Source organism: Ostrea edulis, chromosome 9, assembly GCF_947568905.1.
Source record: "Ostrea edulis chromosome 9, xbOstEdul1.1, whole genome shotgun sequence".
In the NCBI taxonomy this organism is placed as follows: Eukaryota; Metazoa; Mollusca; class Bivalvia; order Ostreida; family Ostreidae; genus Ostrea; species Ostrea edulis.
In genome coordinates this window covers 59,836,201-59,861,187 of record NC_079172.1, presented here as the reverse complement: position 1 = coordinate 59,861,187, position 24,987 = coordinate 59,836,201, and the positions used below count along the sequence as shown (strand labels likewise).

General features: G+C 36.2%; 2 protein-coding genes across 2 annotated transcripts; one reads left to right on the top strand and one right to left on the bottom strand.

Annotated features, from left to right (window-relative positions):
- Window positions 1-4,758: 4,758 nt before the first annotated feature.
- LOC125660035 (neuromedin-U receptor 2-like) lies at window positions 4,759-5,778 on the bottom strand. Its single transcript, XM_048891885.2, has one exon. It carries the CDS (start codon window positions 5,776-5,778, stop codon window positions 4,759-4,761), a length of 1,020 nt encoding a protein of 339 aa, XP_048747842.1.
- An 8,247-nt stretch (window positions 5,779-14,025) lies between these two features.
- On the top strand, window positions 14,026-21,512 carry LOC130050242 (uncharacterized). The gene is made up of 2 exons (XM_056149728.1): window positions 14,026-14,109; window positions 17,193-21,512. Exon 2 carries the CDS (start codon window positions 17,213-17,215, stop codon window positions 21,428-21,430), a length of 4,218 nt encoding a protein of 1,405 aa, XP_056005703.1. The 5' UTR covers window positions 14,026-14,109; window positions 17,193-17,212; the 3' UTR covers window positions 21,431-21,512.
- Window positions 21,513-24,987: the final 3,475 nt, after the last annotated feature.

Sequence of the window (24,987 nt, the reverse complement as noted above, 5' to 3'; positions counted from 1 at the left end):
AATATTGTACGAATCTTATAACTGATCCTGCTTGTTGAAAAGAATTATTTAGTGCTCTCTATTGAGAGAGAGAGAGAGAGAGAGAGAGAGAGAGAGAGAGAGAGAGAGAGAGAGAGAGAGAGAGAGAGAGAGAACTGTTGCATGGCAATCCAAAAGCCAATTATTTAGCGTGATTGTTGTCAATGCCTATCCCAGCGCTTTAATTACATGTAGTTCACAGTTTATGTACGTAACCTTTAAAAAACCCAACAAAGAATAGATATTTGTCTAATGATGCATCATGGCTGCATTCGGCATCAGAGATATTTGCTCATGTTAAACAAAACATTTTCCAATAAAGCATTAAACTCATAGAGAAAGTATTAAACACATAATTAATTTACAACAATTTACCCCAGGTAACTGGATTCTCCGCCAATGGAACTGTACGGAAGTTGTGTATTGTTCTTGTTTTGACTCTCCATCAATACGTATATCATCAAAATAAGCGATAGATATCAATGAAATCATCAAAATAAGCGATAGATATCAATGAAATCATCAAAATAAGCGATAGATATTAATGAAATCATCAAAATAAGCGATAGATTTAATGAAATCATCAAAATAAGCGATAGATATTAATGAAATCATCAAAATAAGCGATAGATATTAATGAAATCATCAAAATAAGCGATATATATTAATGAAATCATCAAAATAAGCGATAGATATCAATGAGATGTTGAGGAAAGTTGGCCTTGGATTAAGGAACAAATAATCCGGAGATGTAAGTCGGTTAGGGTTTCAGTATTTTATTTTCCCCCATTTTGACAATGACGTCAGCGGACGTTTCCGTCTTGTTAGCAGGGTACTTGATTACTTGAAGATTTTGATGTCAAATGACGAAAATGTTAAGATACTCGGAGTGGATATACAAGAAACGTATTGCTCCAAGTGTCAGATTCGGCCGCAACTTCTTGGTAACCATCAAAACTATGTAAAGCAAACCATTTAGAAGCCTTCACGTTTTTATATCGAAGCTTATTTTTTTCCAGCACTCAGTTCACATTTTAGATAATATTCCATTGCATTCAATGATAATATCTCTTGGTGTCAAGCAATTTTTATTTGTAAAGAAATAAACATAACTCATATGCAGAATGTAACTTGATTTAAATTTTTATTTCTTCTTTAAAAATAAGATTGTGCTTTGCATTCGCCCTCTGTAAAAAGGAATATGAAATAAATTTCAAAAGCAGAATATTAACAATTACAATGATAAAAACATGACATACTTGTAAAGTTACATGTAACTTTTACGACATTCGAAAATCAGTACACAAATTAGAATGGAGTACCTTACTTTAATTAAAGTTCCTATAAATCTATAAATCTAAATTATTGTTTGGTTCACTTTTCTGTCTTTTTTTAAAATTTTTTTTTCTATGAAACATGTAAATATAACCAAAAAGAATTAAGCAACTACAATAGCAAATTAAATAGATAAATGAATAAAAAATAGATTTAAAATAAAATGAAATTTAGAAATTTTTAACTAAAAAATAATAAAAAGATTTTTCTTTTTTAGATATACGTCAATAGTAATAGAACAACACACATTTTCTCCATAGAAGTGATAAACACTTAAAATCATAAGATCACTTGCGGTTTGATTATGGAACAAGAGGTAAATAAGGTTTTATGTTCCTTAGTTAATATGACTTGCCAAGTATCCTTTGCTTGTTACTTGATAAAGGCAGTGAAAACAGGACAGTGATGTGAATTGAAAAAAATTCATTTATTTTGAAAATGACGATTATATAACATAATAGCTAGTGGGGTTGAGAATGAGTTGAAAACAAAAATACAAGAACATATGTATCCCATAGGTATGACTATGCAATCTGACCCCCTACAACACATAATGAAATATCGAAATAGAGCTGCTTGCAATCAAATAAGGTGGGTTTTACAAATAAAACAGGCCAGCTCACACATATCAAAGTAGCATAACAAAGGAGGATGTGGAGGGTGGATGGTGGGTATCAAATTAATTTTCTTTGTATACACAAATACTTGAGCAGCCTTTGCACTCCAAGCAAACAAAGAGGGATGTCCAAAGCGTCTTAACGGCGCGCTGTGATTGGTCATCCATGTAATAGGTTAAGTACGGGGCCCTAAAACAAAACATTACATCATCTTAAGTTTGCCTGATCGGAAATGTCCACTCAAGACAACGACGATAAGAAACATACCAATATGAGGCATCCCCCCCCCCAAAAAAAAGGGGGGGGGGGGAGGGGGGGGGGGAGGGCTGAAACAGAAAAATTTCCATACCCAACATCCATCAAACGTGAAAGAAACAAATTTAACATGTTATACAATACATATATATTTACCATATTTTACTTATCCAAAATATACACAATAGAACATACACAATTAACACGTTACATAAAAGTCATTATCTACCATAATTACCTATATATCTAACGAGAATGCCCTCACGACAACTACACGCATAAACATACATGAATAAATAAATACCATATTTGTTATAGCTATTGTTTGTAAACAAGTAACGCATGGATATTAGTAAAAAAGTGATTACAGTAACGCCCACAGCAAGGAGAGGGTGAGAAATATAACCGTGATCACTAGAAGGACATTTAACTATAAAGTGAATACAGTAACGCCCACAACAAGGTGAGGGTGAGAAATATAACCGTGATCACTAGAAGGACATTTAACTATAAAGTGAATACAGTAACGCCCACAACAAGGAGAGGATGAGAAATATAACCGTGATCACCAGAAGGACATTTAACTATAAAGTGAATACAGTAACGCCCACAACAAGGAGAGGGTGAGAAATATAACCGTGATCACTAGAAGGACATTCAACTATAAAGTGAATACAGTAACGCCCACAAGGAGAGGGTGAGAAATATAACCGTGATCACTAGAAGGACATTTAACTATAAAGTGAATACAGTAACGCCCACAACAAGGAGAGGGTGAGAAATATAACCGTGATCACTAGAAGGACATTTAACTATAAAGTGAATACAGTAACACCCACAACAAGGAGAGGATGAGAAATATAACCGTGATCACCAGAAGGACATTTAACTATAAAGTGAATACAGTAACGCCCACAACAAGGAGAGGGTGAGAAATATAACCGTGATCACTAGAAGGACATTCAACTATAAAGTGAATACAGTAACGCCCACAACAAGGAGAGGGTGGGAAATATAACCGTGATCACTAGAAGGACATTTAACTATAAAGTGAATACAGTAACACCCACAACAAGGAGAGGATGAGAAATATAACCGTGATCACCAGAAGGACATTTAACTATAAAGTGAATACAGTAACGCCCACAACAAGGAGAGGGTGAGAAATATAACCGTGATCACCAGAAGGACATTTAACTATAAAGTGAATACAGTAACGCCCACAACAAGGAGAGGGTGAGAAATATAACCGTGATCACTAGAAGGACATTTAACTATAAAGTGAAATTGTCTCTTTCAATGTGAAAATAAATAGTACAAGTTAACAGATTCCATATACCGTAAATTAGATTCCACGTTATTTTATCAAAACGTGTGATTAAACGTACGAAACTGCCGTAATATATGTAACTCCGTTTACCTGATCAAGATATAGGGCTCACGGCGGGTGTGACAGGCCGACAGGGTATGCTTACTCCTCCTAGGCACCTGATCCTAACTCTGGTATATCCAGGGGTCCGTGTTTGCCCATCTCTAATATTTTGTATTACTTATAGGAGTTATGAGATTGATCACTGTTCGCTATCTTTACCTTTCATGTAAGCCCGCAGTAAATTACGATGGAAATGTTTCAAATTATGATATGCATGTGACCCTCAGTTGTTCCAATGTTTTATCAGAAAGAGAAAATCGACTAGAAAATATATTGGATTTGTTAGACCTAGAAGAATGTGATGATATTGAAAGCCAAAGTATTGAGACACAATATTTTTCTCTTTTGGGGTGCACTCATGGTACATGTACTAGCTTTGGAAGTTTGTCTCATGATGAATTGAAAAAGGTAATCCAAATTGTTTTAAATTTTGTTTTCAAATTAAAGAAAATCTCTTTATAATTGATTGTCGCAAAATGTAACTTGGTACATGTATAATTATACTATTCATATTCAGTTGTTAATTACTCATACCTCTCATTAGTTTGAAGGAAATAAATAATATATCTCATCTTATCGCCCTCCTCCTGGCGGCCAATGATAAAACAGCATCTTATCGCCCTCCTCCTGGCGGCCAATGATAAAACAGCATCTTATCGCCCTCCTCCTGGCGGCCAATGATAAAACAGCATCTTATCGCCCTCCTCCTGGCAGCCAATGATAAAACAGCGTTCAGTTTATCATCCGTAACAATCCAACTATAGATATGATATATTTAGATATGATATAACATACATAGTTATGTAACCTATAAAATACCATACATATAAAATCATATTCCCTCACGTTTTTCTGTTAATAATCATAGTCACATATGACTGTCAACAAACTTTATTTCGCGACTACCTTTATTCGCGCAAAGCAACAAATATCCCCACGTGCACCAATATTTACACATTATGTGTCCAAGCATTCTCGATAAAGTAATGCTTATGGATTAAAAGTTGATTTTCAATGTATTGATATCAAATCCTTCACTCAATAAAAAAAATCATCAAGTCTCATTCCTGTGATGATATCCAGGCCGCAGGCACATATCCTTTAATTAATTGTAACATGAGTCCTATTACCGTCAGATTGGTGCTTTCTGTAGCAACATAAAACATCTTCCACCTCTCTTCGAAAACGTCTTCCAGAGAGACAGCAAAGAAAATGAATCACGTGATTTATATACAATAGCATACTAAAAATAGTTCGAACCAGCTCTAAAGATGCGAGTTTTGATGTGGTGGCTGTTTGAATCCAGTAAGGATAGGATATATTGAAGACAACCAGAGGAAGAGTTAGCAGAAAGAAAGACAGGATGATGGTCAGAAGCATGATTGTGACCGAGGACGTCTTCGTAATTTTCTTGTTACTGGGCTGAACATCACTTCCTTCTGATATAGTTCTCACTCTCTGTACAGCGACACGCTTGTTCGTTTGAAGAACTTTCCGAGAAATCATAATTGAACACACTAACATGACCGAAAACGGGATGAGGTTGCATACAATCAAGTCAACCCAAGGCCAGACCTTCATGGTAAGTTTATTTCTGTAAGTGCAGTGTGTGTCTTTAATGGTAACAGTGGAAAAGAAGTGACTATTGACAAAAACTAAAAGTAGCACTAAACTCAGAAGAACGTACGGAGCTCTCTTCATCGTGGAAAACAGTCGTGCTCGAAATGGAAAGCACACTAGTACACACCGATCTAGCGTGACGGTCATCAAAATCCAGGAAGAAAAGTCCATGGCAAAATACACTAGAAAAGCATGAATCTTACAACCCCAGACCGAGAAAGTCCGAATATCGACGGAAAATGCCGAGCGAATCCAAAATCGTAGAAGTCCGGTGTAGAGAACCAGTAAGTCCGCGACTGACAACACAGTTAGATAAAACATACACGTGGATTTCCGAAATGATCGGCGTGTAAGGATAGCAATGCTTGCAGTATTTCCCAGCGCACCAATAACTAAAAGAACGGGAGAGAGGTACTTCCAAAAACCAACAGCTGTCTGATAATCCGGGAAATCCCAGAGAGATGCTGAGGATGTATTGCTGAAGCTTGTATTTGAAAACATGGCTAAAATGATATTTTTTCTCAGAGTGAGAGAAGCATTCCCTTGTTTTGCCGTATCCGTATATGAGCTCAGCTTGTATTTCGTTAGGTTAATATTCTTGTATTTTCTAAAGCACAGATGGTAAATGATACAAAATAATCTTACAATAAAAGCGAGCAGAAGTGTTGTGAAATGCATAGCAAAGAATCTATAAACGTGATTCCACCAGCTTTATGATACCCCAGAAGACAGAATCAATAGGCGGAGGATAAAGGGGAAACTCTAAGCAATCTGTAGCATTATAGCAAACACAATCATGTGCGGATCCAAAAGGAAAGAAGCGGGGACCAGGACTCAAATAATATATAATGATAATAATTACACGATATTTATGATTTTATATATATAATAATAATAATTACACGGTATTTATGATTTTATAAGTTCTTGATATTAGAATCACCAGTACACACTACAATTGTAGTACACACAAATTCCTTTCTAAGGCTGACGGTCTAAGACCAGAAAGACTTATGCAATGGTGCAATGTCCATCTAGTTCCTGTACATAATTTTCATAACGCTACCCCTCCTGCAGTGTTTGTTTTATTTCAGTTAGCTTTTACAAACATAAAGCCTATACAAAGATTTACATGGTTATGATTATTAATTTTTAGTTGGACAAGCAATATGACCACTGTTATGTACTAATGTACTAAAAGCAGAATAATTTGTAAAATCATTCCAAAATGATTCATTTAACTCTTGCTGTTGTTTTTGGTCTCATTTCAGTGACAATAGTGGAATACTATATCGAAATATACAGCTTTCCGTTTTGATGACAAAGGTGACCATTGTTACTAAAAATACACAAATTTTTTGAATAATTTTGATGTACATGTACTACGTCTCCCAGTTTTCTTCAACTGAATATCAGTTTCATGTATACAGTTGTACTATAATAATATGAGCACTCTGACTGAAAAATGAAAGGTGAAGATAACGAACAGTGATCAATCTCATAACTTCTATAAACAATACAAAATAGAGAGTTGGGCATATACCAGAAGGGATCAAGTTCCTAAGAGGAGTAAACATATCTCCTGTCGACCGGTCACAACCGCCGTGAGCCCTTTATATTTTTTCTTTTCTTTTGATCAGGTAAATGAAGTAATCCGTAATCAAAATCAGCGTGCCAAGAACGGCCTAAAAATTGGTATGAAACGTCAGACAGCATTTGACCCAACGATAGGTTATATTGTGAAACTAGATCGTTATATCGTCGATGAAATGTTCAACGAGGCTGTTGAAACCCCTGAGACATCAATTTATTTGTCAATAGCCAAGATTGTTATTGAGATGAAGGTTTTTAAAGATGTTTCCCTAGGAATATGTAAAATTTTGAGCACCCGACCTACGCCCGAGGGTCATGATTTGAATAAACTTGAATCTGCACTATCTGGAGATGCTTGCATATTAATAGTATCCAGAATATTGAAACGCCATTGATATCATTGCAGAAGACCTTACACAGTCATCACCAACGTCAAAGAGTGCTGGGACCAGAACGAGGCTGAATCAACGCCCAGTCTGAGGACGGTTCTTGTTGTTTAACGAGTCCAGATTTAACTTTAGTAATGCTGAATCAACGCCCAGTCTGAGGACGGTTCTTGTTGTTTAACGAGTCCAGATTTAACTTGAGTAATGCTGACGGTAGAGATGGAGTTTACGGTGGTGTACATCAGCTTTATGTAGACAACTGTGTCCTTGAACGTGACTCAATCAATCCTTACACGTGACAGTTTTTGGCGGAGTCTGGAGTGCGATTACCACAACTATTTGCTCAGGGTTGGCTATTAACTGTCAGACAGTCTGTAGACGGAATTCTGCTGTCTGCGTTAGTACCAATAATGCAGTATATATAGGCAAGACAACACGCATACAGCAAGGTCGACTCAAAAACTTCATGGGCATCAACATTCTTATTGGCAGCCCCTATATGTCCCCGGACTTGAACCGATTGGACATCCGTGGAACGAGGTAGGTAGACGTGTGCGCAGACACAAGGTTCATTTTCAGAATCCGCAAGAACGTGTAATAGCATTGTTAGCAGGTGAGAGAACATCCCTCAAGGACCATTCGGAGTGTCCGTCAGTCCATGACACGTCGTCCTCAACGCTAATGGTGGACATACCCGATATTAGTGACAAAAATCACATGTTGACGCACCCCCTCTTGATTTGATTTTGATTTAGACGTATTTTATTGTATATAATATATACAAAAGGATCAGAAGCAAGTTCGTACAACTTACGAGTTCTTCTCCTTATAATAAATACATGTTACAACACACAATTGTCATTAAAAATAATATACACAGAATACATAAATGGTAAGTGTTACATAGATAAACAATGGAATATGATATGATCAACAGTCAAATCGTTTGGATTCATGAATATACGTCTGAACATAAGAGAAAATACAATTATGCAATTCAGTAGATAAGACATTATCACCCCAAAGTAGATGTGTATCAATAATAACCAAATCATTTAACCTTAACAGTCTATCCATTAATTTTTATCTAGCAATTGAATATTTCTTACAAATAAAGAAAAAGTGATATGCGTCTTCACGTATGCCACAGGAACATAATGGAGAATCAACAATATTGCGTCTATGAAGGTTATAATTCAAAATGCATGTGTGCCTCAGTTTGGTATGAATTATATTCAACAGATGAGAACGATATGAAAAGTATACAGGTGGTTTGGGATTGCTGATATTAGAGCTAATGCTTTTACGAAACTGTTTAATTGAAGAAGCCTGTCTTGATTCAAAACTAAGAGAATTCCACTTACAGTACCAACCAGACCCAACCTGACAGAAAGCAGTCCCACAGCAATCCCGGGGACTGCTTTCTGGGACTGCTCTCAGCAGTTCCAGAGCAGTCCCGCACCAGTCCCAGGGCAGTCCCACAGCAGTCCCGCACCAGTCTCAGAGAAGTCCCGCACCAGTCCCAGGGCAGTCCCACAGCAGTCCCGCACCAGTCCCAGGGCAGTCCCACAGCAGCCCTAGGGCAGTCCCGCACCAGTCCCACGGCAGTCCCGCACCAGTCCCAGCGGTCCCAGCAGTCCCAGTAGGCGGGGTTAAAATAACTAGTTGGTGGTGCCAAGCCGACAGTGAGATTATCAATAAACATTGTCGATAATCGCTGGAGCGCGTCAATACGGTAGTCGAAATTGACGATAAATGACTTACAATGTAATTAGGGAGAAAAACAATACATTATACATGAAAACAGCACATATTCAAAATACCTGTGTGACACTTTTTCATGAATTTATAACAAAATGATAGTTTATGAATACGAGTGAAAAAAGATACATGCAGAGTTTATAAGTCTGATAACCACAGTTTCACAATGTAAAATCAATTGACGTCCCTAGCAATTTTGTTGTTATTCATTATTTATTTTTTAAATATTCAATACATGTGAAGTGTATCTTGGGTTCTTAAAATTGTGTAGCATAATTATATCTATTTTTTGACTTGGTTATTGAAATTAATGTGTCTAAAGTGGCCTAAATGATTTATTCACTTATCGTCTATACTAAACTAGGAAAAACGACTTTCCCCTTACGTGTACACGTATTTTTGATTTGTAAATGTATTGATTGGTTAGAAATGAGCTACTTATTGTCAGCATTGTGAAATTGTTTAATTTCACTACAACATTTAGACAGATTTAAATAATTATAAAGATTCCAATCAAAGTGTATATGCACATGTTGTTTTAACCTGAAATCGAAGGTACGGTGTTTGTAAAGTGCATGTTCCCGAATAGGCATTCCTTGTCTGAATACAAGATCATTATTTTCTCTGTTTATGGATTCGAGTATTTGGAATTATTCAGTCCATTATCTTTCATCAAAATTATCAGCCGCCGAATGTAGGGAGATAGTCTTGTTATTTTATTTCCATCCATTATTTTCTCAAGTTGTCTAGTGAAAGTGCGTCAGTAAGCGGTGAAAAAAAAAAAAACTACTGAAGTGATTTGCGTATATCACCCAAAGTCAATAAAAGCGTGCAGCTGAGGGTTTCAAAATCATGGTTTATCGACCATTCAAAATATATATGGTAACATACGTTTATTAATGGTAAATATCTGTTGAACACTCACCTTAAATTGTTTCAAGTTAAGTATGACAGATTTTTTTTTTTTTTTTACAGAAGGTCAAAGTATGGTATATTTTTCGAGATTTTTGTCACATGTTTCCATCGTTACCGAGTCCTTGACATGATATGTAAGATAAACATTAATTTTCCATGTATTATTCCACAACTTGTATTGGAATTGACTGAGCATATATTTTTCTAATTTGCGAAAGACAATAAATACAGGTTTTCAAAGAAAATATTTAATCAACACAAGAAATTATCCGCTGTAAAAGTCAGCATTAAGATTTTAAGAGCGCAAAATAAACGACTAGATATCACTTTCAATATCTTTGAAATGGCAGAAAATAAAATTGATTAACAGTTCAATATGTATGAAACATGAAAACAAAAGACTAGCAATAGATATAGAACAATAGTTTTTTTTGTATGTAAATGAATTAGCGCTATAATTATGTAACGTATGTTTCAACACTTACACAACAGTACATCCATGAAAATATTATGCCAAAACGATGTCATCATCAGTTATTCTTTACGATTGATGTTGCAAAATCATAACATCACTTACAAAATGTAATTCAATGGAAATACCAATTTTAATAGAAATATAACGTAGACAAGCAAAGAAATTTACCAAATGTGTCTTTTCTTCTGAATTTGTTAATTTGCAATAAATATGCGATTAAAACAAAAGTAAAAGATTGATTTTTCGCTATATAAATGCCCATGATTCTTATAGAAATAACAGAGACATAATTTGAAACCTGGATTGCTCTTTGTTATAATAAACAATGAAAGTAACGTATGTTTCTTATTTTTCCTTTCATTACTATAAACACATCATTCCTATTCAAAAAATGGAAAGAAACATATTCACACATTTCTAACAATCTCTTTACAATAATAATATAAAGAAAATGTTTAATTTCCCAATATTTTGAATACACAGTGGTGGGGGTTTCTTGTCAATCATAACATCACGTGATTCATTCACGCTTGGCTGAACAAAGCAGGGACTACTTTCTAGAGCAGCCCCAGAGCAGTCCCAGGGCAGTCCCACTCTTTCAGAGAGCAGTCCCAGAGCAGTCCGCGGGACTGCTTTCTGGGACTGCTTGGATGTCAGGTTGGTACTGTAGATACAGCGTCTGGTACAAATGATTTGTTTTCTATTAAATAGTTATATCCATAACGGAGATTATTTGTGAACTTATTGTTTCTTTTACTAGACCTTATTGTTTCTTTTAGATATTGTGAAACCTCGTTATTATGAATCTTGTACATGGTAACTAATTCAACATTTGTTCGTCTAGAAGATAGAGGTTCTAAACGGGTTTCTAAATATAAAGAATCTCAAGAGGCTAGTATAGGAAGGCCAGTAATAATTCGTGCTGCATATAATTGGACCTTTTCTAATATATCACTGTCATATGAGTGATATCCATCCCAAAGAACAGAGGCATATTCTATTTTTGAAAGAGTGCTTCCTAAAGAATTTTAATTTTGTTTTTAAAGAAGGCCTACCGTAGGTTTTTTTAACATAATTTGTAAGCCGTACTTGTAATTTCATTCATATACTGGGACCAGCCCAAATCGCATGAAACAAACAATCCTAAATGTTTGTGCAACCCCTCTTGACTTCCATTTCAGGTGTAGCCTATCAGGGAATAACAAACGACGTTTAAAATCAACGAATTTTAGACTTTCATAATGAAGGATACATACCACAAATACTTGTTTGATGAATTTGATAAACAACACAGAAAATTATCTACTACATGTAGTCCGTCAGAGTATAATGATTTCATGTATATCACTAATCATTTTAAATATTGTTCTATGATATGACTATCTATGTTTTTTGATACTATTAAATTCTCTCTTGGGTTGTATTTATTTTCTCCGCTCTGTATTAAATATTTATAGTCTTACTGTAGGATTAATGGTGCGTTGTCGAGGTTGCATTCCCGATAGTCGCCGTATTCATTAGATGAGACACCATTAATTGACATAGATTAGGTGCGGGGAATAGATTACAAACAGCTGAAAAGAAACCCCTCTGTTTGCATTTTTAATGACATTAAGGAACGTATAGTGAGAGTTATCGCTCTTCCCTAAACGGTGCTTTGGAAGTGCTAACAAATCAAGAGGATTAGAAGAGGGAGACAGACGACCGTATTACGTTTCATTTTAATAACATCCGGTAAAGAATAATAAAGGGGAAGTCGAAGGATGTGCAAGTCATACAATTAGTTATCTAGCCCATCCTACTGAACATTAGCAACGCTTGTGTGTGTGTGTGTGTGTATTTCTGTAGATTATAGTAATATAGTAAATATACAACTTAGCTTAGGTCGAAGACATCTGGCTGTTGTAATAGGATATTTTTAACTTTTTTTTTTTATATCTTTTTACAACAGTAGATGTAGATGTCTTCGACCTCCAGTGTTAAAAGGTCGCGAGACGTCCACTGTTGTAATAGGATAATTAATTTTATAAAATACGAAAATTTCTCCTTCGTTTATTACATTGTTTACAGATTTTCTATCCTTGATTTCACTATTGCTCCGTGGCTCAAAATCAAAGATTATATTATAAAATTTCAATGTGATTCTCCCATTTCTATTATTATTTTGTCAACATGTGTACCGGTGATATTTCAAATGGAAAAAAAGTGCGCCTTGTGTTTTGTACCTATAATAATAAAGGACTCAAAATCGATATTTGTGATTTGATGGAGAATGGCGTACGATAAGAAACGCAATCCATGAAATACATACAATATGACTTATTATTAAACATTTATATTGTTTTATTTATTATTTAACTAGATCCAGTAAATAGATACAAAAGAAGCGATGGAAAAGCACAAGTAGTCAAGGCCATACGTATAGGTCATTTTTTCGCGCCAAATTTGAGAACACAGAGGAAACAAGGGGGGTCCGTCCATACGGGTACCCCTGAGGATTCGCGCCAAATTTGAGAACACAGAGGACACAAGGGGGTCTGTCCATACGGGTACCACTGAGGATTCGCGCCAAATTTGAGAACATAGAGGAAACAAGGGAGAGTCCATAAGGGTACCTATGGGGATGTAACTGATTTCCCATTAGTTGTGGTAACAATCAGTGTACGACGGGGTGGGGTAATTTGGCTACCCCTAGAGAAATAGAACGTTTCTCGCCATCATTGGAACATGAAAAATCAGGTAAATTAAGGTACCCCCTGGGGAAATTGAAGGGTTCCCATCAAATATGGTAACTCGCAGGGTACCAAAACCACCCTTGGAGAATTGGAAATGTTCCCGCAATTTGTGGACGGGTATGTTAGACTACCCATTGGAGGATATAAACAGTTTACCATCAAATGTTCTAATTTAAAGGTTTCTCGTTAATAGGAGTATAACAACTATAAACGTACTCGTAAGGAGAATTTAAGTCTATAATCTGATCGCAATATGGATATTCAGAATAGTCTGTACTTAAATAATATGTATCTCAAGCATTATTTATTGTAGTTATCTTGGTTTATATACTGATATATGTAAATCAGTTTCTAAAACAATGTTTCATAGATCACATAATTAATAGCTTACGAAATGATTTAAAAACCCATGATTGAATTTATGTTGTTATCAATAATTAATTTAATTAATGTTTAAATGACCATAATTAATGTATGATAACATCCTATATCCTATGAATATAAACGCTTATTCTTAAGAATATACATATATGTCTTGCATGAAAAACATATTATTGCACAATTACAGTAACTTCCCTTTAAATCTTTAGAACGTCACGTCATAACCACAATCTAATTTGACTGTAGAAGAACCCCATGCCCATTTTAGAACGCCACGTCACGACCACACATTAATTTGACTGTATACTCCCCCCTGACTGTGACCTCAAGTGTGACTTATTAGGGGAATCCCCAAGTGACTGCAGACTGCCCCCTGACTGTAAAATCTCCCCATGTCAATTTCTAGAACATTTGTGACCGCAGACGGCGACCAATGAAATTAAGGCATTTTCACAGTCAGTGGGGTTCACCTATAAAAAGACGGGATTTTCTCGAGGCACTCAAAGGTGCGCGTCTGGAAATAGCCCAGGAAGGACCCCTTGTCTGACAAATCTCGTAGTGCGCGCTACTCAACCGTGACGCTCAGGTGAAATTTTTAGTACCTTGATGATTATTTATGAACAAACAACATTTGATTCATAGTAGGGATTTTATTGACTAATCATAAATAATATACAATAACTAATACAGAAAAAAATTATAACATAGAATGGATAGTTATTTTATGACAGAACATCACTTGCTTTAATCCATGAATTAAACTTAGAGGGCCAATGAAGCCATTTAACAAAATGCTGTTTATTTCGACCGGATCCCCTGGTCTTTAGTATTTCTTCGATTTTCCATAAGCTGTCCTCATTGGTATCGACCTTTTGTAGTTCCGACTGGTAAAACGTTCCCCGTATTTCTTCATCGTTGAAATCGTTTAATTTGTAGACAGGTAAAGAACTCCTCAGGAATCGTTTAGTGATAATGAAAATCTCTCCAGACCATTGCGTGTCATACTGACGTGTAAATAAATTAGAAATGTAGGTCACTCGCACTTTATCACCAATCTTGAATTTGTAAGGTTGTTTACTAACAGAGAAGGTATTTCTGTTACGTTTTTCTCTTGACAGAAATGTTGAGACTCGAGTTTCCTCTTCATTTTTAGGAGTAACATTTACAGGTTCAATATCGATAGTATTGTGGAAAGTTTTATTATAACTGTCAGCAAATCCTTGAAGCTTGTCAATATATCTATAATTGTTTTTGTAAGTTAAGTATCGGTAAATTTTGGTTTTGATCGTTTTTATAACTCTTTCAGCATAATTTGCTTTGATTTCCGTGTTTTGAGCAAATAGGTGTTTGATGTCGTACATTGTCAGGAGGGACTCCACACGTTTAGATCGAAATTCCTGACCTTTGTCTGTACGAATTTTGTTTGGAACACGATCGTCACGTAGAATATCCTGTAGTGCCTTTTCAACCGACGATCCTTGTTTATTTTCCAATGGTCTAAGCCATAGATATTTAGAAAAAATATCGATAACCACTAAAATGAATTTGATTCCATCGTTGTAGTTTGAATATTTTGTCACATCCATTAAGTCAGCATCCCATTGGTCATCAATCCCCTGTACTATAACTGGACTTCTTTTGAATTTCCGTCTAACTTGTCTTTGCAAACTGAAGGGTTCCTGACGTTGAAGCCATTTCTGTATCTTGTAGGTCGAAACAACATTTCCATTCTCTTCTAAAACCACCTTCAATTTTTGAGCCCCACTGAAACTTGCAGGATGGGACGGGTTGTAGTAAATATTTTCCAATTGTTTTTCCCAATTCATGGTGTTATCTCTTCAAAAGATGTGAAACGACTGTCTAAGACGAATGAAAATCACATAATTTATAGTTCAATCTTCAGATTCAGAGTCATCCGTACCATCATCCTCCGATTCATTTTCTTGATCAAACAGAACATCAAATTCGTCCTTGTATGATTTCATTGTTTTCCGAATGGCTTTACTTGTACTGGCATTTTCATCAACCAGATCTTTAATTTTAGATATCATTTCTCTATGAACCAAACTGTTGTTCAATGATAGTTCTTGTTCTAAGGCCTTAGTATATAGTTTAAAGAAATCTCGTCTGATAAATTCACGAATATCTTCGTCAGCTTGTAATCGAGCCTCTTTTTCGGTCATTCCCTCCTCAACATATTTGTTAGCTTTTTTCTCCCATATGTTGTCATTCTGGTTTTGAGCGTTGGTATACATCTTCTGATACGCATCATTATCTTCGATATCAACGTCATCATCATCCTTGTCAGATATGGTGTCAGAATCGTATACATCTGACAAAGATAACCATTTGGTTTTCTTTGGCGATTCAGGTTCTTCGTCATCTGATTCCCGCCGTCTTTTCTGTTGAGCTGGACACCAGTTTTCTTTGATGTGTCTCTGTACATCATGTATGTTGTCGAAGACTAATCCGCAATCATCACAAGAAGGCATGTCGTCCAAGAACTGAAATTCTGGCGTGTTAACAGGTTGAAGCTCAGATTGAAATTGACTATATTTTGTCACTTGCAAGCCTTTTATATCATTTGTAGCGACAGGCGTGACGTCATCAGTATCAGGGTCCACTGAATCACGTGACAAAGTAAATACATTCCCTCTCAATCGAAGATTTTCTTTTGTGTTAGGTTTAAGATCCACAAACAAGTAGCCATAAGGATTGTTTGTAGCTTTCTGAAATATGTTCAAAAAGTGGTTGGCTTTCCCAGGATACATTTGTCGAGCAAGTGTTGCAATGGGTTGTTTATCAATAGGGTTACTAAAAAGCGTCAAGTATTGGCAGTTTCGTCTCTGGGTCGGATCCTTTCCAAAATACAAGTTTTGATTTAGAACAATTACAGACAGATTTCTATGATGACTTCCTTCCGTAAATAAGTCATTGATCCTTGGATCTTTGGAAGCAAGTGACATCAAGTCGTCTATGACAATCATGTTGCTCACTTTCGTGTCAAAGAAATTATCTTGATCGAGGTCAAAAGGTATTCCTTGGATAAACTCTATCTTTGGTGCAACAACTCTGAGTATCAAATCATACAAAGGTTGCCATCGTTTGTATAACCAAACGATTCGTTGAGGTGTTGGTTTACAGAATTCCTGGATTCTATTTAAAACCTGTTTCAACAGAAAAGTTTTTCCACATCCTGTAGGACCAGAAACGATCATAGTAAAAGGATGAATAAGCGTGACTGTTTCTTCAGCTTTTGGCTCATTTGGAATTACATCCTTTTTGCCATTTTCCGGTAAAATTGCATTTGATGTACGTTTTATATGTGGTCTTGAGAGTTGCGGTGTTATTTCATTGGTATCGTCACATGACGCCGCCGCCTGCGGCGGCGGCGGCGGCGGCGGCGTTCCATAGGATGTTCTAGGAGAATCTTTAGGCAAATGTTTATTCCGATAGTGTCTCAACATGACATCTCGTCTACAAAACTTCATCAAACAATCGGGACACTCAGTTTTTGGCATGTTTTCTGATGGCCAGTCTTTTATAAAGTGAAGTGAAATGCAATGATTTCTCTCTTATATACATTCATTTGACTCACAAAATTAGCCAATCACAATCTAGGACGTATTATAAATGGAACTTTTAAGACCATGGGTTTTCTTTTTACAGTCACCTTCGATAAAGTAAACATGGAGAGACGATATCAATGCAGCCAATGTAACGCATCATTTTCAAGACCAAGCAAACTTCAAAGTCACAAAAGAATATGGGGTCATCAAAATTCATACGAATGTGATATATGTCACAAGAAATTTGCACGAGAAGATAACCTTAAGACCCACAGAGAGAAACACGGAAACAATGTATACCACGAGTGTGATGTTTGTCATAAAATATTTGGTAGAAAAGACAACTTAGACCTACACAAACGAAGCCTGCATCTACAACTTGGGAGAGGCGCAAAAAGGAAGCTAAGTCCAAATCATTCTACAAGTGTTAAACGAAGGATTACTAAGTACGACGACCCTGAAGATAGTTACACAATCAGAGCAGTTGAAGAACAAAATATGCCAAAGTTTAATACCCGATCCATGAGATACAAAGTGACATTTCACGGCCTAGAAATTCGAAGTCTACAAAATATTTTGAAAAGCTTGAAAATCTTATTTTCATCCATATTAAGAGACATTACTGAATACATGAGTAGAGACGATCTCGTGCGTTTATCAGTACAGTCTCCAGAGCTGGATTTCCCCATCACCCTGCCATTAAGACGCTTATCACAATTGACAGCTGAAACTTTCCTGTCGGAAGTAGAACGGGTACTTCAGTCTTATGAGGAGTTTGTTCTAGACGAGTCCCTTGATGTTGATATTATTCACGTTCGACTTCCATCAGGTGGAGTTGGCAAACGATGCAAGTACATAGATCTGGGTAGAATGTTAAAGGAAAAACGAGGAATTATCCGTATCAGCAATCCAGATGATCTATGCTGCGCCCGAGCGATAGTCACAGCGATAGCTCGCATTGATAAACATCCAAAATGGGAACGCATTCGCCATGGGGGAAAGATTCAGACAGATTTGGCAATTCAACTTCATAGAAAAGCTGGTGTACCACTGCGCAGATGTGCGATTAAAGATTTACAGCTGTTTCAGAAAGTTCTACCAGATTTTCAATTAAACGTACTTTCAAAAGACAGTTTTAATTCACTGGTTTACCAAGGACACGATGCAGAAAAGAAAATATATCTTTACCATCATGACGACCACTATGATGTTGTAACAAAAGTAGCAGGGTTTCTTAGCCGTAATTATTTTTGTACCAAATGCAACAAAGGTTATGACCACAAAGAAAGACATTTTTGCAACAACGTATGCAGGTGCTGTCATAAGTTGCATTCAGATATGACAGAAAATTGGAAGTTTTGTCCTGATTGCAACAGATCCTTCAAAAATCCTACATGTTTTGAGCTGCACAGATTCAAACCTGTGAAAGGTCACAGTACTTGTGAAACGTACTACAAATGTCAACAATGTACCAGGACAATCAACAGACGTCTGCATAAAAGGGAGCACGTTTGCGGTGAGAAATATTGCAATACATGTATGGATTATGTGGACGAAACTCATCAATGCTTTATGAAACCGGATGGAACTGAATTTCCCTGCGAGGATGAGGAGCAGTTCACCATCGAATTCAACAAAAAGAAACAAAACCAAGATGACTCTGAAGAAGACGATCCAAATGTGTACATATTTTTTGATTTTGAGTGCACACAGGATCAGGTTTTAGAATGCAGCAAAGGGCACCAAAAGTCATCCAAGGATACAAAATGCGTCAACTGTAAACAGACTTGGTGTGGAATGAAAAAGCACATACCAAATCTTTGTGTTGTCCAAAAGGTTTGCGATGATTGTAAAACAAGAAAAACAGATGCCGACAGCATTTGCCCCAACTGTGGCAAAAATGAACTTATTTTTCATGGTCCAAATACACGAGACGACTTTTGCAAATGGCTGTTTTCTGAGAAAAATAAAGACGCAAAAGTCATCTGTCATAATTTTAAAGGATACGACAGTTATCCGATCATGAGTTACTTGTATGAAAACGGAATTCTTCCTGAGGTCATCATGAATGGTTCAAAGTTGATGTGCCTTGATGTACCAAAGTGCAACATTAGATTTCTTGATTCCATTAATTTCATTCCCATGGCATTGGATAAAATGCCTAAAACATTTGGATTCACAGAAATGGCAAAGGGATACTTTCCCCATCTATTCAATACCACAGAGAACCAGACAGTTGTCTTGCAACACTTGCCTGATGTACAGTATTATCATCCTGATGGGATGAAACCAGACAAAAGAAAAAGTTTTTTGAAGTGGTACAAAGAACATAAAAACGACAAATTTGATTTCCAAAAAGAACTTTTGAAGTACTGCAGGTCGGATGTTGATATACTTCGAAAATGCAGTCTTAGATTTAAAGAACTTTTCGAAGAAATGACAGCTGTTAATGGCAAGGAGGGTATTGACCCTTTTCAACGTTGCATTACAATTGCATCGGCGTGTCAGTTAGTTTTTCGAAGACATTTCCTAGAGGAGAATTGTATAGGAATCATTCCACCTCATGGATATAAACCCGAAACCAAACACTCAATCAAAGCATTGCAGTGGCTGAAATATATGTCACAAAAACTTGGCAAAAAGATTCAACATGCCCGAAATGGAGGAGAGAAGGTCATTGGGCCTTATAAAGTCGATGGTTATTATGAAAACGATGAGGAAAAGGTTGTTTTGGAATTTCATGGAGATTTCTGGCACGGGAATCCAGAGTGCTACTCAGCAGACACATATAATCCTGTTCGTGGTCTCACAATGGGTGAACTCTACCAAGAAACTATGGACAAGCAACAGTATTTGCAAAACAATGGTTACAAATATGTCTGTGAATGGGAGAAGAATTTTGACCAGAAAGTTACCGAGGATACAGAATTGAGGGAAATCATTGCTACCCTTAACTTGCAAACTCCACTTGTACCTCGCGATGCTTTCTTTGGTGGAAGAACAGAGGCCTTTCAGCTGTTTGCAGAGGCGGATGACAATACATCAATCAAGTACTATGATGTTACGTCCCTTTATCCTTTCATAAACAAGACTGGGAAAATTCCTATCGGACACCCGGACATTATCACGGAAAATTTCAAGGACATTTATTCTTACGAAGGGCTTGTTAAATGTAAAGTGCTACCTCCACACGGACTATTCATTCCTGTTTTGCCAACAAGAGTTAACGGGAAACTCTTATTTGGGCTCTGTAAAACATGTATGGAAACAAAACATATATCAAAATGTACACATTCTAAAGCAGATCGTTCGATTATCGGCACATGGGTCACCGATGAGTTGAAAAAAGCGATTGAAAAGGGGTACAAGATAACCGAAATGTACGAGGTCTGGCACTTTGAAAATATCTCCCAGTACGATTCAATGACAAAAACGGGGGGAATCTTTACAGATTACGTAAATACTTTCCTCAAAGTGAAACAAGAAGCAAGTGGTTGGCCTGACTGGTGTAAATCGGAGGATGACAAAAGGAAATACATTCATGATTATTACTGTAGGGAAGGTATTTTATTAACATATGACAAAATCAAGTTTAACCCAGGGTTAAGAGCTCTTGCAAAGTTAATGCTCAACAGTTTCTGGGGAAAATTTGGCCAAAGGTTGAATTTACCAAAAACACAGTATCTCTCTGAACCTGTCAAGTATTTCGATTTATTGAGTAGTGATGAACAGAACGTGTTAGATGTCAGTTTTGTTAATGATGAAATGGTTCGGATTCAGTGGGTCAACAATGATGATTTCATTGAGAACACTGGGAGAACGAATGTCATCATCGCGGCTTACACAACAGCACAAGCTCGTCTCAAATTGTATTCCTACTTGGAAAAACTTGATAGACGAGTACTTTATGCTGACACCGACTCAATAGTATTCACCACTAAGCCTGGAGAATGGGAACCAGAACTGGGTGATTACCTTGGGGACTTAACCAATGAAGTTCCTGACAATGAAATCGAAGTGTTTGTAACTGGCGGACCTAAAAATTATGCATACACTTTGAAAACACCAGGGATTGATGGAAAGATTTCTCTGTGTAAAATACGAGGAATCACCCTAAGTTATGCCAATCTACAGAAAATCAATTTTGAAACTATACAAGAGATGGTTCAAAGTATGGAAGACAAAGATGACGCAAAAATTACAGTTACAGACTTCCACAAAATCGCAAGAGACACTAAAACAATGAATATCATCACCAAAGTTGAAGAAAAAGACTATAAGATTGTTTTTGATAAACGTGTTTTGTTTGGACATTTGTCAAATCCTTATGGAATGTAATTAAGTAAACAATCCATATGCGTTATACACTGTCTGTAAATATATGTTATAGAATATATCAATAAAATATTGTTTGATTTTACTTCCGTGTTTGTATTCAAACAACGCGATTACATTCATAAAAAGCTAAATATTCTGACCAAAGAGTGATGAAAAAAGACGGGAAGATATTACCTTCATAAACTCCTTAGCACTCCCCATTAACCGGCAGTACATTAGTTACCCGACTGATATATACGTTTGATGGCAACCCTTTTAATTTCCCTAAAGGATACCTTAATTACCTGCATATCCATGTTCCAATGATGGCGCGAAACTTTCTATTTCTCCAAGGGTGGTTTTCGTACCCTGCGAGTTACCATATTTGATGGGAACCCTTCAATTTCCCCAGGGGGTACCTTAATTTACCTGATTCTTCATGTTCCAATGATGGCGCGAAACGTTCTATTTCTCTAGGGGTAGCCAAATTACCCCACCCCGTCGTACACTGATTGTTACCACAACTAATGGGAAATCAGTTACATCCCCATAGGTACCCTTATGGACTCTCCCTTGTTTCCTCTATGTTCTCAAATTTGGCGCGAATCCTCAGTGGTACCCGTATGGACAGACCCCCTTGTGTCCTCTGTGTTCTCAAATTTGGCGCGAATCCTCAGGGGTACCCGTATGGACGGACCCCCCTTGTTTCCTCTGTGTTCTCAAATTTGGCGCGAATCCCTGGGGGTACCCGTATGGACGGACCCCCCTTGTTTCCTCTGTGTTCTCAAATTTGGCGCGAAAAAATGACCTATACGTATGGCCTTGACTACTAGCACATTTAAAAAAGGTAATGAAAGGATTGTTTTGCCTTGATAGCATAAAAATCTTTCCAGCCACCCACACTCATACAAAGTACAATGCACTTACGAGTCGATACATTATATATTGATTTCAATTAAAAATTAGAGATTGTTTATTATGAAAAACAAATGTCTCCTTCCAGCTCCCCAAATTGAAAGTGCACCAAATGAAACTTCCTCCCTTTAATGTACTGCTTGGTATGGAGAAAACATGGACAGGAACAGACATTATGAACTCCGGTAAGTCTTATACATATGTAGGAGAAGTGCTCACAAACTACTTTTATACACCCTCCATCCCTCCGATCCACTATAGCTTTAAGGATAACGACTGGGTCCTCCTGTTCCTACACTATGTACATCTACAAATGGCAATGAAGTATTGTACAAAGTTCCAAATCTATCAGATAGACGTATAGGAGGAGAAGTGTTCACAAGCCATTTTTACATCCCCCAACCCTCTTAGATCCACTATAACGTTTGGGAAAATAATTGGATCCTTTCGTTCCGACAATGTACACATCTACAAATGGCAATGGAACATTGTAAAAAGTTTTGAGTCTATCCGATAAGCCATATAGGAGAAGCGTTCACGAGATTTTATGACAGACAGATTGACGGATGGATAGACGGACCGACAGAAAGTATAAAAACCAAGTCTCCCCCTGGAAGAGGGGAGGTATAAATATCGGCAGTATTCTATGTAAGGTTACCTTTCCTACGAGTACGCGTCTTTTAAAAGAGAAATTATAAATACTCTGTAAATTTATGCTTTTTGAATAATTGCAACATGCATATCTGCAATTAAAAAAAAAAGAAATCGTTAGCTTAGTGAAGCTGGTGCGAGTCGGCATTTTCAATACAGTAACTGATCACATGAAAATGGTTCAGGATCATGTTTAACTTCAAAGGTTCCAGATTAGTTTACTGCACTGTAAACAATAAACAGTCACATGTTAAACTTCAAACGTTCCAGATTAGTATACTCTGCTGTAAACAATAGACAGTCACATGTTTAACTTTAAACGTTCCAGATTAGTTTACTGCGCTGTAAACAATAGACAGTCACATGTTAGACTTCAAACGTTCCAGATTAGTTTACTGCGCTGTAAACAATAGACAGTCACATGTTAAACTTCAAACGTTCCAGATTAGTATGCTGCGCTGTAGACAATAGACAGTCACACGTTAAACTTCAAACGTTCCAGATTAGTATGCTGCGCTGTAAACGATAGACAGTCACATATTAAATTTCAAACGTTCCAGATTAGTTTACTGCGCTGTAAACAATAGACAGTCACATGTTAAACTTCAAACGTTCCAAATTAGTATGCTGTGCTGTAAACAATAGACAGTTACACGTTAAACTTCAAACGTTCCAGATTAGTATGCTGTGCTGTAAACAATAGACAGTTACATGTTAAACTTCAAACGTTCCAGATTAGTATACTGCGCTGTAAAAAATAGACAGTCACATGTTAAACTTCAAACGTTCCAAATTAGTATGCTGTGCTGTAAACAATAGACAGTTACACGTTAAACTTCAAACGTTCCAGATTAGTATGCTGTACTGTAAACAATAGACAGTCACATGTTAAACTTCAAACGTTCCAGATTAGTATACTGCGCTGTAAACAATAGACAGTCACATGTTAAACTTCAAAGGTTCCAGATTAGTATGCTGTGCTGTAAACAATAGACAGTTACACGTTAAACTTCAAAGGTTCCAGATTAGTATGCTGCACTGTAAACAATAGACAGTCACATGTTAAACTTCAAACGTTCTAGATTAGTATACTGCGCTGTAAATAATAGACAGTCATATGTTTTTTTTTTTTTTTTTTTTTTTAATGATTTCATAGTTTATTACTCATATTAATACCATCAGTAGTACAATAGCACAGGTACAATGCAATACATTGCAGAAAAAATATAGATACAAATTACAACAGTTTTATGAAATGTTCAATAGCATTTGTTTTCAATGCATAATTACTATACTTTATAACTTTACACCACAAAACTGTACACTTCTTGACATGATTTGATATGCTATATTCAGTTTCTTCAAGATTACTTAGTCTACAAAACATTTTATATTTGTATATCTTCAAAGCAATGAAGGAAATAAAGTTATTAAGCAGGCGTGTGCTTTGATTACATTCAAAATAAAAACCATTGAATATTGACTTTGCACGCCAAAGACACCATATTCCAAACCAATGAAACATTTTTACACTCATATATAAGATGTCTCATATCTTCTGTTTCTAGACACAGAGAACATTTGTCAGAAGATTCTTTTTTCCATTTAAACATGTATTTTTTACAGGAAAGCAAATTATGCATCAGTTTATAATTAAATTCAGCAATATTTCTATCTAAAGCTAACTTGATTTTTTGTTGATAAATGTGTTTCCACATTTCTTTACTGACATTATATTCTTTGTGATATAAATTATGGTGCTTAGGTGATATAAACAATTTACTCAAAAGTATTTCATAGAAAAATTTACATTTTTGTTTTTCAACCGTACAATATTTATTAGTAAAATTGAAATATCTTTTATCTTTTATGTTTATAAATTTTGATTCGTATCCATGAATTTTCTCTCTTATGTATTTAAAAGCTGATTTGACTATTTTATATTCACAAAGTACATTTGCTTTTTTGCAAATTTCTTTGCTTATTTCATCAATGGTCTTAAAACCGCTATC